The sequence below is a fragment of the Nerophis lumbriciformis genome, linkage group LG20 (genome assembly GCF_033978685.3).
Source record: "Nerophis lumbriciformis linkage group LG20, RoL_Nlum_v2.1, whole genome shotgun sequence".
In the NCBI taxonomy this organism is placed as follows: Eukaryota; Metazoa; Chordata; class Actinopteri; order Syngnathiformes; family Syngnathidae; genus Nerophis; species Nerophis lumbriciformis.
The window spans coordinates 10,118,483-10,132,446 of record NC_084567.2 but is presented as its reverse complement, the minus strand read 5'-3'; the positions used below and the strand labels follow the sequence as shown (position 1 = coordinate 10,132,446).

The 13,964-nt window shown below is 39.4% G+C and overlaps 1 protein-coding gene across 1 annotated transcript in view; it reads left to right on the top strand.

The window, feature by feature from the left end:
- The window catches only part of LOC133619868 (A disintegrin and metalloproteinase with thrombospondin motifs 3-like), a 48,314-nt gene extending 35,310 nt beyond the window's left edge, over nt 1-13,004 (top strand). The window contains exons 6-7 of the mRNA XM_061981141.1: nt 5,952-6,069; nt 12,021-13,004. Of these exons, the coding sequence (XP_061837125.1) occupies nt 5,952-6,069; nt 12,021-12,544 (642 nt within the window). The 3' untranslated portion in view covers nt 12,545-13,004. The remainder of the gene's footprint in view (nt 1-5,951; nt 6,070-12,020) is intronic.
- The last annotated feature ends 960 nt before the right edge of the window (nt 13,005-13,964 follow it).

The following is a 13,964-nucleotide window of genomic DNA, read 5'->3' as shown; positions in this document are numbered from 1 at the left end:
TCATAAAAGCAGGAGTGTGAATGTCGCTCCACGCTATCTAAGTGTCATGACTTGGTCCTGGGTGTTTGCTTTTCCGGAATGCAACGGAAAGTTGGCTCGGGCGAGACGGGAATGTAAATACATGATTTATTTAATATATCAAAATAAAGAACAAACGAAAAGCGCGCACAGTGGTGGAGAACAAACTATGAAACCAAAAGACTATAGCATTAATAAACAAAACTTACTTGGCATGGACTAAAAGGAGCATCATGAACGATGGACATGAAATCAAGTGTCAGAAATGTGCCGAGCATAATTGTGGGATGTCACCAGACAGACAAACTGAAAACAATGAACTTAAATACTACAGACATGATTAACGAAAACAGGTGCGTGACTCAAAACGTGAAACAGGTGCGTGACGTGACAGGTGAAAACTAATGGGTTGCTATGGTGACAAACAAGAGTGCACAATGAGTCCAAACGTGGAACAGGTGAAACTAATGGGTAATCATGGAAACAAGACAAGGGAGTGAAAAGCCAGAAACTAAAGAGTCCAATAACTAAACAAAACATGACTAAAACAAAACATGATTACACAGACATGACACTAAGAAGGGACTTGTCATCTTGTAATAGCCAACAGTGGACCCCTGTCATTATATACAAAAAAAAAGTGTGGAACTTTTAAAGCTGAGCCTTTATATTTTGTTAGAAAAATACACTATTTTTGTTTGTTGTTTGCATGTTTGAAGAGACTGGTTTTCTTCGTTTTTGCATGTTTGAAGAGACTGGTTTTCCCAATAGAGGAGTGTTTGAAGCGACGTGTGTGAATTGGTCATGAACTTCCAGCTCTGGCCAGCAGAGGCGCTGCCAAGTATGGACTAAACACTAACACACTTTCAGGTCCCCTCTTGGCAAAAGTTGAGAAAATGCACAAAAAATATTTTAGGCATGTTTTTAGCTTGATTTAAGGCATGACCAAAAGGGGACCTGAAAAATGTCCGCTCTTGGCTCGGAGGTCCCCTGTTCGTGAAGGTGTTTCGACGCCATAGTCCTCTGTTGGATAGTTAGGCAAGAGCACACACACACACACACACACACACACACACACACACACACACACACACACGCACGCACACACAACAGGCCTAAACAGGAGGAGGACAGACAGATATATATATATATATATATATATATATATATATATATATATACAAAAAATCAGAGGGTCAAATGTGCGGCAAAATGAGAGCAGACAGTGTTGACAAACAATGTTGCAACCTTGTGTGGGAACCCCAGGTGCAGAAACACAAAAGAAGAATCCCTGTGGGATGCAGAAACTGGCAGAGAAATTTTTCGTGCCAACGTTCATATTGTTGTTACTCAGCCAGCGTTTGTGGGTCTGATGGACCTGTTGCATTTTGTGGCTTTTAATGCCTCACAATCAAACACTTTTATGTTAAAATACTGAACAGATGTTTATTGGGATAAGGTAAACATCTGTTCAGTATTTTAACATAAAAGTGTTTGATTGTGAGGCATTAAAAGCCACAAAATGCAACGGGTCATCCTCCGTATATTCGGCTTCAAAAAGATAAGGTTGTGAAATGTTTATTGGGATAAGGTAAACATCTGTTCAGTATTTTAACATAAAAGTGTTTGATTGTGAGGCATTAAAAGCCACAAAATGCAACGGGTCCATCAGACCCACAAACGCTGGCTGAGTAACAACAATATGAACATTACACAAGGGTTAAAGGGGAACTGCACTTTTTTTTGGAATTGTTCCTATCGTATCAATGAGAGACAAGAAGAAGTTGTCTTTTTTCCATTTTTGCATTCTAACATCGTCTCGTTCTTGGTGGCTAGCAATGCAGCTAATGAGAGCAATCAATTCTACCTCTAAATCAGTTTAAAAATGCATTTAAAAATAGTCGACAACAGTTCCGTAACCTGTATAATAACCAAGCTGTAGCAACATTGTTATTGTAGGAACTGTTTTTCTAGCGTACTTACCATCGTCGTGCTACGGTATTAGCCGCGGACGCTAACTACGGCAGGAGATAAGCTCGCTTCTACATCAACACGAAACATGTTTGAGTTATTAATGCACAACAAAACGCGATAGGACACTAATTTGTACTGACTGAAAATCATAAAGTACTGTAAAGTATTAGCCCACATTTCATGTTTTGTTTGTACACAGCTAGCCAGACAGCGTATGTATTGTAGTTGTAATAACAACATGCTGCATGCATCATTATTAATACTAAAGTGTTGTGTGTTTGACGTTTTTTTTCCCCCAGTTTATTTTGGGCAAGCACTCCATTTATGTCGAAATGACTCGGCTCCAAGTTCCACATTTATAGCGTCAAAGTCCCGCCGACCTCACTCTCTCGGTTTCCGCCTGCTCCAACGTTTCACCCTTCCTTCGTGCTCGCTTCTCGAAGCAGCAGTTCATCCTCCGTATATTCGGCTTCGAAAAGATAAGGTTGTGAGTCCTCATTTGTCCAAAAATAGTCATCTTCGTTGTCTCTTACCAAGTCTGCTATGATTAGAACACGTGTGTTTGGAAGTAGGTACAAACATTTGTTGCCAGAAGTCGGACGTGTGTTGCTATAGAAATGGAAATAAATGTGCGGAGGAAATAAGTGCGGGTATTGCTTAAACTAACCAAAATATGGTAAATATTGAATTTTTTTTTATGAAGGTGTCTGTTACTACATTATGTATATGTCCTGAAGAATTTGGAGGTAATCCTCCTTGTTCATTGTCCCATTTACTCTCTAGTAAAGCACCAGCTCCATTGGCAGCAAAACAGGCCCAGAGCATAATACTACCACCACCATGCTTGACGGTAGGAATGGTGTTCCTGGGATTAAAGGCCTCACCGTTTCTCCTCCAAACGTATTGCTGGGTATTGTGGTCAAACAGCTCCATTTTTGTTTCATCTGACCACAGAACTTTCCTCCAGAAGGTCTTATCTTTGTCCATGTGATGTCAGATGAAATAAAAATGGAGCTGTTTGGCCACAATACCCAGCAATATGTTTGGAGGAGAAAAGGTGAGGGACTTAAAGCCATTGTAGAGTTTGCATATTAGGTATTACACTGTTTTTTTTTTTTTGTATGTCCCCACTATTCCTATAGTTCGGTTTTTGGCAAAAAAATTGCTTCTGTTTTGGTTTTCGTCTGACCTTTTGGAACAGAATGTAACAATAGAAGACCGTAGTCCTGGTCTAGACATTGTTGCGTTTGGACCAGTTGTTCCTCCCAGGGAATCCAAGTTTCTGGTCGCTCGCTCCCAAGCTCTTTACGACACTTAAAGCTGAGTAAAAGAACCACCAGAGACAGATTAGGTATTTTGTATATATTTGCAAAGCTTTGTAAATATACTGAGACCAGTCCAGCATAGAACATTCAATCGCGCCGCTAAGATGGTCTGACCCCCTACAATGAAAAACCCTATCCCCTATCAAGTCTCTCTCCCTCCCACCTTCGCAGTCTTGTCCCTCCAGCCCAAGCACATGCCCATTGTCCTCCGCACCTGGACATAAGGATAGATAAGAGAAAGGAGTATCTCTCTTTCTTACATTCCTCACTCAAGGTTAGCACACAGTATTTGCAGACAACCAAAAGACCACAATTGGAAGAAAAAGACTAGCTGTTTTGTAATATGATTATGAAATAAAAAGAAGTAACACTTAAATACGGATATATGTAAATATCTGCCTCCGACAACATGCACACATGCAAACCAGCCGGTGGCAACGCACAAATCAGAGCTTTTCTTCACGTCACTCACACACGCCAGTGACTTACCGGGTTTTTTCCCTCCAAAACCTGCAGTTACTGCCGTGTTGACAACAAAAGTAATGAAGTCACTAAGAAGAGTCAAGCTTTGTTCGTTTATTTGGTCGTCAGATAAAAAAAATAAAAAAAAGGATCAATCATTTTTTGATTGATTGATTGAGACTTTTATTAGTAGATTGCACAGTACAGTACATATTCCGTACAATTGACCACTAAATGGCAGAGGTGTGGACTCGAGTCACATGACTTGGACTCGAGTCAGACTCGAGTCATGAATTTGATGACTTTAGACTCGACTTGACAAAATGTAAAAAGACTTGCAACTCGACTTAGACTTTAACATCAATGACTTGTGACTTCACTTGGACTTGAGCCTTTTGAATTGACATGACTTGACATGACTTGCTACTTTCCCCAAAACCCAAAGATGAAAAAGTTATTCGGGAGCGCTCCGTATTTGTCATTGTGTACTTGTCTATCAGCGTTGCGTGTGTCAGCTGGTGTGGTCTCAGTACAACAGCCAATCAAATTAGATCTACTTTGTTTTCATCACACAGCATTCATCCAATCAAATTGCAGGACTACCAACGAAGAAGACATGTCCAAACCACACGCCAGTGAACAAAAAATGATACCTAAAATAATTTCGTTTGGGTATAAAAATTACGAGGTGGTCAACACAAAACGGTTTGCAGTATGCAACACATGCGGTTAGAAAATTACTGATGGAGAGGCAACAACTTCCAACTTCGTCCGGCATTTGAAGTTGCACAAAGAATGGTAAGTTTTGAATGTAAGATAACGTTTATTGGCTAAGTAACGTGACTTTTATTTGCTGTGTAGTTAAATCAGTGAGGCTGTAAACTCACTGCTAACGTTATAACGTTATTGCAAACACGGGAATCTGTTGCAGTTCACTACCTTATTCATACTTTTTGTTCAGTGATTTTTTTAAGCAGGGTTACGTTAGTCAATATATCACACGTAACGTTAGACGGCGGTCAGCAGCACCGCGTATTTTAGCCACCTAAAAAAAGACAAAAATAGTAAAATAAAGGTCAGTTAAAATGTATACTATATTATGAATATGTGTACCGTTTTAGCTAGCTTTCTGACATACTGTTGGTTGTTTACCTCAGTGGTCCCCAACCACCGGGCCGCGGCCCGGTACTGGTCCGTGGATCGATTGGTATCGGGCCGCACAAGAAATAATTTTTTTTCTTTTCTTTTTTTAATTAAATCAACATAAAAAACACAAGATACACTTACAAGTAGTGCACCAACCCAAAACAACTCTCTTCCCCTTTTGTTCTGGGCATTGAACATGAAGACTCTTCCTTCACTGTTCCGAGTGGCCATGAGAGTCTTGGCAGTGCCTGCCTCCAGTGCTCCAGTGGAGCGAGTTTTCAGCCATGGTGGCATCATACTACGCCCCCTTCGTGCACAAATGACTGACAGACTCTTGGCTAATTTGGTCTTTTGCAGATGCAATGCAGCATAGGGCCCTGACATATAAAAAGTACAACTTTTTTGTTATGTTCACGTATATGTCATGTTTTTTCAATGTTAACACTTTTGTACAAATAAGTACATTTGCACTTTATTTTTCAATGTGTTTGTTCTGTAAAGGAATGAGTTAATGTTTAAAATGACTGGTTAATATAGTGCTATTATAAAGTGCAATGTCAGCACAATTTTCTTTCCTGCAATTTAAAATGCACTTGTTTAATAAATAAATACAGCGTTTGAAAAGCATACACAATCTGTGTTAATATATTAGTCTGTGGTTAAAAGGACTTGAAAGGACTCGAAACTCAAAATGCAGGACTTAGGACTTGACTTGAGACTTTGCAGTCTTGACTTTGGACTTGACTCGGGGCTTGCCTGTCTTGACTCGGGACTTGACTCGGACTTGAGGGCAAAGACTTGAGACTTACTTGTGACTTGCAAAACAATGACTTGGTCCCACCTCTGCTAAATGGTAACACCCGGATAAGTATTTCAACTTGTTTAAGTCGGGGTCCACGTTAATCAATTCATGCCCTTGTGTTGTCAATGTCCTCATCCAGCCCCGTGTCTCCCCGCCCCCCCAAAAACACACCCTCCATACCTCTGCTGCGTGTTAATGAGCGTTTGTTTGCGCCCCCGGCTCAGTGCTCCGTGACCTGTGGCGAGGGCATGGAGAGGCGTCTCGTCACCTGCCGAGTGGGAGACCACTGCAGCGGAGACAGACCCGAGAACGTGCGAGTTTGCAGACCGGGACTGTGCCACGGTAAGCGATTGTTCTTCTCATTGCCCAACTTTACTAGCATGTGGGGGAGACATTGAACGCACCGCAAAGGAAAATGGGAATTCATTGAAAAAGGTTGTTTTGCTAACAGAGACATTTTTTGTTTTTCTGTAACCTAACATATTTTTGACTTGTCAGCATATTTAGAGAACGTACCATGTATTTTGTAAACATTGAAAACTATTTGACGCCTTCCATGAAGCTAATGTACCTTTTTTTCCAAAGATCGGTAAGCGTTCTCAACAAACTAATTTTAACATCAAAGACAATTTAAACATTAAAAACAGTTAAAGGGGAACATTATCACCAGACCTATGTAAGCGTCAATATATACCTTGATGTTGCAGAAAAAAGACCATATATTTTTTTAACCGATTTCCGAACTCTAAATGGGTGAATTTTGGCGAATTAAACGCCTTCCTATTATTCACATCGGGAAGCAATCCGCCATTTTCTCACTTTCGTCGGTGTGTTGTCGGAAGGTGTAACAACACGAACAGGGACGCATTCAAGTTGCACCAGTTGCCCAAAGATGCGAAAGTGGCAAGAAATTGGACGAAATTTGTTCAAAATACGAGGGTGTGGGGAAAGCCGACGAAATGGTCAGTCGTTTGTTCCGCACACTTTACCGACAAAAGAGATGGCAAGAATGTGTTGATATCCTGCGACACTCAAAGCAGATGCATTTCCAATGATAAAGTCAAAGAAATCTGCCGCCAGACCCCCATTGAATCTGCCGGAGTGTGTGAGCAATTCAGGGACAAAGGACCTCGGTAGCACGGCAAGCAATGGCGGCAGTTTGTTCCCGCAGACGAGCGAGCTAAACCCCCTGGATGTCTTGGCTCACACCGTCCCTTATGCCACCGAAGATGATCAAGAGAAGAATATCGACCCTAGCTTCCCTGGCCTGCTGACATGAGGGTATGTCTACAGAATATATTAATTGATGAAAATTGGGCTGTCTGCACTCTCAAAGTGCATGTTGTTGCCAAATGTATTTCATATGCTGTAAACCTAGTTCATAGTTGTTAGTTTCCTTTAATGCCAAACAAACACATACCAATCGTTGGTTAGAAGGCGATCGCCGAATTCGTCCTCGCTTTCTCCCGTGTCGCTGGCTGTCGTGTCGTTTTCGTCGGTTTCGCTTGCATACGGTTCAAACCGATATGGCTCAATAGCTTCAGTTTCTTCTTCAATTTCGTTTTCGCTACCTGCCTCCACACTACAACCATCCGTTTCAATACATGCGTAATCTGTTGAATCGCTTAAGCCGCTGAAATCCGAGTCTGAATCCGAGCTAATGTCGCTATATCTTGCTGTTCTTTCCGCCATGTTTGTTTGTGTTGGCTTCACTATGTGATGTCACAGGAAAATGGACGGGTGGTTAAAATCAGGCATTTTTAAGGTTTTTTTAGGGATATTGCGTGATGGATAACATTTTGAAAAAAACTTCGAAAAATTTAATAAGCCACTGGGAACTGATTTTTAATGGTTTTAACCATTCTGAAATTGTGATAATGTTCCCCTTTAAAAACATTAAAACTTTGTTAAACCTGCACGCTTGGCTTTTGTGCCGTGTCTACAGTGGAGCTGTCAGGAAGGTGGTTCGTGCATCTGCTCAGGATGCCACCCGAACGCCTCCCTAGGGAGGTGTTTAGGACACGTCCGACCGGTAGGAGGCCACGGGGAAGACCCAGGACACGTTGGGAAGACTATGTCTCCTGGCTGGCCTGGGAACGCCTCGGGATCCCCCGGGAGGAGCTGGACGATGTGGCTGGGGAGAGGGAAGTCTGGGGTTCCCTGCTTAGGCTGCTGCCCCCGCGACCCGACCTAGGATAAGCGGAAGAAAATGGATTTAATTAGCTTTGATCTCCTTTCGGACGACTTCCTGCTTTTCTCAAGAGTAAATGTCCATCCAATAAAGTCGTCGGCAAAAAAAACGCCACGATATTTTCTTACCACTCTGATTAAAGTAAATAAAAGGAAAACTAAAACTAAGCGACCTTTGCAGCAGACGTGCGAGGGACCGCAGCACAAAGCGTTGATCCGGCGACGGACTTTAGTCGCAGGAGAAGACGGCGGCAGGGAAAAAGAGGCCAAAGGAAGCAGCAAGTGTGGCGCAGAGATAATTGGCGTTCTGGCGAGCGCTCTTGCCCTCGTCGTCGTCGTCGCGCGAGTTCACTACTGTGCAGAGGGAGTGTTTCATTTTCACAGTTCACACTCTGATGTCAGCTCTCTGACTGCGGACACTGTTGCATCCTGGGAAGTATTGTTGACCCCCGTCTCGTGGCGCACTGGGCCAAATGTCACCTTTCACTTTTCGTACCGCTCAATCGGTCTCTGCAGGCGAATGTGTCGTCACGTCGTCAACGCTGAAGACAACTGACGCTTCTCGATCAAATACGACACCGAAACACTTCAAGGACGTATTTCTGATTTGGGTCATAATTTTGACGAGTATAATTACTAAAAAACAACAGTAGTATCTCATTAAAAAAATTTAGTTAGTTAGGAGAATAACTCTTTGAATTTTGATTAATCATGAATAATGGCAGTTGATTACTTGATTGCATAATATATATATATATATATATATATGTATATATATATATATATATATATATATATATATATATATATATATATATATATATATATAAATAGTCATGAAAATAAAGAAAACACATAGAATGAGAAGGTGTGTCCAAACTTTATATATATATATATATATATATATATATACCTTCTCATTCTGTGTTTTCTTTATTTTCATGACTATATATATATATATATATATATATATATATATATATATATATATATATATATATATATATATATATACTGTATATATATATATATATACTGTATATATATATTTTTTTTTTTTCTTTCATATATATATATATATATATATATATATATATATATATAGTCATGAAAATAAAGAAGACACAGAATGAGAAGGTGTGTCCAAACTTTTTATATATATATACACATAAAGTTTGGACATATATATATATATATATATATATATATATATATATATATATATATATATATATATATATATATATATATATATATATATAAAGTTTGGACACACCTTCTCATTCTATGTGTTTTCTTTATTTTCATGTATATATATATATATATATATAAAGTTTGGACACACCTTCTCATTCTATGTGTCCAAACTTTATGTATATATATATATATATATATATATATATATATATATATATATATATATATATATATATATATATATATATATATAGTACAGGGCAAAAGTTTAGACACACCTTCTCATTCAATGCGTTTTCTTTATTTTCATGACTATTTACATTGTAGATTGTCACTGAAGGCATCAAAACTATGAATGAACACATGTGGAGTTATGTACATAACAAAAAAAGGTGAAATAACTGAAAACATGTTTTATATTCTAGTTTCTTCAAAATAGCCAACCCTTTGCCCTGATTACTGCTTTGCACACTCTTGGCATTCTCTCCATGAGCTTCAAGAGGTAGTCACCTGAAATGGTTTTCACTTCACAGGTGTCATAGTTTTGATGCCTTCAGTGACAATCTACAATGTAAATAGTCATGAAAATAAAGAAACTGCATTGGAATGAGAAGGTGTGTCCAAACGTTTTTGACCTGTACTGTGTATATAATTTAATTAAGATGTATATAAAATTGTTATAAGTACACCTCTGCATAAAAATGTATCCTTATTAGTCTTAAAGAAAACAGAAAAGACAAGAGAAATCTCGCTCAATTCACAACAAGGAATAACATTATTAACATAGTTTTTTTTAAATCTGGAACAGAACAGATTTAAAGTGCATCAATTTTTCTAAAAAAATAAATAAATCTTTATTTAAACTATAAAAAAATTTTGACCGACGTGAACCATTTGATACTGAAAATTAAACTCAATAAATATTAATACATTCAAACATAAACTCAGGACACTTTAACCTACAAAACAGAAATAAATTAAACAAATTGTACTGAATTTTTTTTTTTTAAGTAAAATTGAGGACGTCAAAATAAATGGCTACAATCAGCACAAGCATGATGCGGTGACAGTTCTGTGATTAACTGCAGTCCTTCATAAAATACGTAAACAGCTGTGATACATTTCTATATTACTTAAAAGGTTTGTTGAACAAAAAAGTCAAATACAAAAAAGGCAACAAGAGAAGTATTCCACACTTCTCTTTTCTAAAAAAAAAAAAAAAAAAAAACAGCAGATATGATCATTTACATCAACTATATGTGGCTGGACAGGACAGATTTAAAAAACATTTTTATTATATTTTTGTATTGATTTTTTGATTATTTTGAATCACTAAAAAAACCCATTACAAATAAGAATTGCGATTCATTTAAACTTTTTTGTTTTGTTTTGTTTTTTTGACACCCTTACAATTTATCCATTAAAAGGGAAATGCACTTTTTTGGGAATGTTGCCTAATGTTCACAATCATTATGAAAGACATGATGATGGATGTTATTTTTTTAATGCATTAGAAATATTAAATAAAGTCTGCTTACATTGGACCTCATGGTAGTCGTTCAATTTTGCCTATAAAGCCCCTAAAAAGACATCCAAACACCTCCATTAAGGTTTTATATACATGATGTAAATATATATGTAATGTGGCACATTTATAATAACATTTATTATTTACGTATTTTGATCATTTCAGGCATACGTGGCGCATTAATTAAAAAAACGCATCATGTTTGTTTTTATTTATTATTACTCACTGCAGACTTCATGAGAGCCAACAAACATAATAAAACGTCACTTACTGTACAAGGTCTGCTGTCATTAGGATGCCGACTACTAGGATGATCATATATTCCCATTTAGATGAAGAATGACTCATAATCCTCACGAAGAAAAGGGGTGACACACAAACGCTTTTCATGTCGTTTCGGGTCCTAAATGGCTGTCAAAGTGTACCAACATGTCGGAATACCTACTCAGACTTCTTCTGTCCAGGTGAGAGGCATGATTCATGATTAACTTACAGGGAGCGAGGAAGCAGCAGACCACTCGATGATGTAAACATAGGGACACATTGAAGTGATTGGTCTGCGTTAGCACTTATAATAACAATATTACTAATACTCGGTTAATATTCAATTCACAAAATGTAAATGGAGTTTTTTTATTGGATTTTATGGGCAAAATAGTGAAGCTCCCATTGGTTCCGGTTTTATTTATGTTTATTTAATATTTAAAATGCATTAAAAAAAATCCATCTGTATTTCATAATGATTGTGGACAAAAGGGGGAAAAAAAAAAAAGTGCAGTTCCCCTTTAAGAAAACCTGGTGTCAGGTTCAAACACTGATGACATCTATTAAACAGGACAAGAAGCAAAGAGTCAAACAGAGACAGAATTCAATGAGGTTCAGCGAGGAGAAACGTATACATCTGCACCCTTGTACAGTGTCAATACGCTCTACACAGTGTCAATACGCTCTAACAGAAAAAGGTTCACGTCTCCTCCTTTATTTGGATATTCCCTGTTTACATAACAACGGCTGTTTCTAAAGGAATGGGGGGTTATGTATAACACAAAAGAAAAAGAAGCCTCGGGCTTGGACTGGTCCTGGATCGAGTTTGGGCAGGTCTTGGATGACAATAGATAACCCCTACCGTCTCCTCCCATCGTACACAGCGGAATTTTCCAAGCCTTTGGCTTGGTGCAACTAAGACAGCTTTTTTCTGTTCACTGGGAATTCAGAGAACGAAAAGTTTTTTGATAATTTACATTCAATTTTTCTGACACCTGGTGTGTGTTATTTTGTGAACATCGCCATTTTAACAGTCATGTTTTTGTCTGAATTTTTTTTTTTAATAATAATGATTTTTCTCCTTCCTGTTTTCTCGTCAACGGCGGATCTCCAGACGAACCTTGCCATGGCGACAAGTCCATCTTCTGCCAGATGGAGGTTCTGGCCCGCTACTGCTCCATCCCGGGCTACAACAAGCTGTGCTGCGACTCCTGCAGCAAGCGTGGCGGCGGCGGCGCTCTCTCGCACTTCTCCGAAGCGGCCGGGACGGAGGAGGAGCACATCCGTTTTGGCTCCGCCTCCCAGCTGCTGGAGACGCTGATGGCCAACGCCACTCGGGCCGGTAAACAAGGCACGGCCAAACAAGGCGCGGCCAAACAAGGCGGGGCCAAACAAGGCGGGGCCAAACAAGGCACGGCCAAACAAGGCACGGCCAAACAAGGCACGGCCAAACAAGGCGCGGCCAAACAAGGCACCCGTAGATCAGGCGCGGCGGCGAGACACGTAACCACGCCCGCCCCGTCCAAGAAAACCAAAACAACGACCGCGCCGAGGCGGTTCCCGCGGGACGTCACGGCGAGCTCCGGCAGCTTCACAGATAGCCGGTGGCCCGCCTCGTACTCCAAAGTGGAGCGATGAGGGCGGCGCCGTGTTCACGGGACTACACAGACATTCTGAGTCTTCTCACGCCAACGCCAACAACGACGACGACCACGCCAACAAAGCAGCCGCATACAGAAGTCCTCCAAGCGCGAGAAACAAAGAGACAAGTGCTGGTTCACTTTGTACACGCCACCTTCGGGCCCACGCCGACGTAAACGTCACTCGAACGTCTCGCGGCGGGAAAACGACGACACGCCGGGTTCGCTGTGAAAGGCAAACTCACTCATTTCAAGATAAAAGGACAATTAAAGGGATTTTATTTTATTTCATCGGTCACACAAAGGCTTCATTTAAGTCGGGATCAAACCGTCACGCTGCGCCACTAAACACCCACCGCCGCGCTCGTGGTGACATTTTGGGCCGACGGACGTGAGGGAGGTGCAAACGCTACGCCTGATTGGGTTACGCCATTTGTATGCACGCACTGCACCATGGGAGCACGTACACACACACGCACACACACACACACACACACACACACACACACACACACACACATACTCTTGTATTTGTTACCTTCATGAGACCTCCGAAAAATGGCTACCTCTAGTATTATAGCAAAAGTCGTCATTTTACTCAAAATTTTACAAGAAAAACTAAACATTTGTGCAATGTTATGATAAAAGTTGGATTTTTACTCAATAAGAGTCGCAATTTTACGAAAAGAGTCGTAATTTTCCTCGACAAAAGTCACAATTTTATAAGAAAACTTAAAAATGTTGGCAATGTTATAATAATAATCGGAATTTTACTTGGCAAAATTATGACAAGTCATAATTTTACTCAAAAAAGGTCAGTATTTTACAAGGACAAGAACAAAATAATGACAATTTTGTGATAAAAGTCAGAATTTTAGATGACCAATGTCACCATTTTGCATTAAAAAGTAATAATTTTACTTCAAATATTCCAATATTACAGAAACAGAAAGAATATGAGAAAATGTTCCCAATTTTATAAGAAAAAAGTCGACACATTGTGAGCAAAATATATATATTTTGTTTGTAACTGGTTTTTAATCTTCATTATTTACTTCAACTTATTAAAGTATGTCTCTATATACATATTTATTTTAGTTGTTTTAATTAATTTTGGCCAAAGGGGGCGCATTTCAATTTCTTACACACACTTGTTATTTCATATGTTGACCAAAGGGGGGAGCACTTTTAAAACCGACACACAGTCAATTTGAAAAACCCCTCCTTTTTGGGACCACCCTCATTTTGATATATTTCACCACCAGGGGTGCAAATGAGACATTCTCTATTAGATGCAATGGTTTTCCGTATTGGGACCATGATTTATGTCATCACTTGTTCACACCTCCTCATATGGAAGCTACTTTTCCTTATTGATGTCTCAAGAATGGTAGAAATACAAGACTACACACACACAC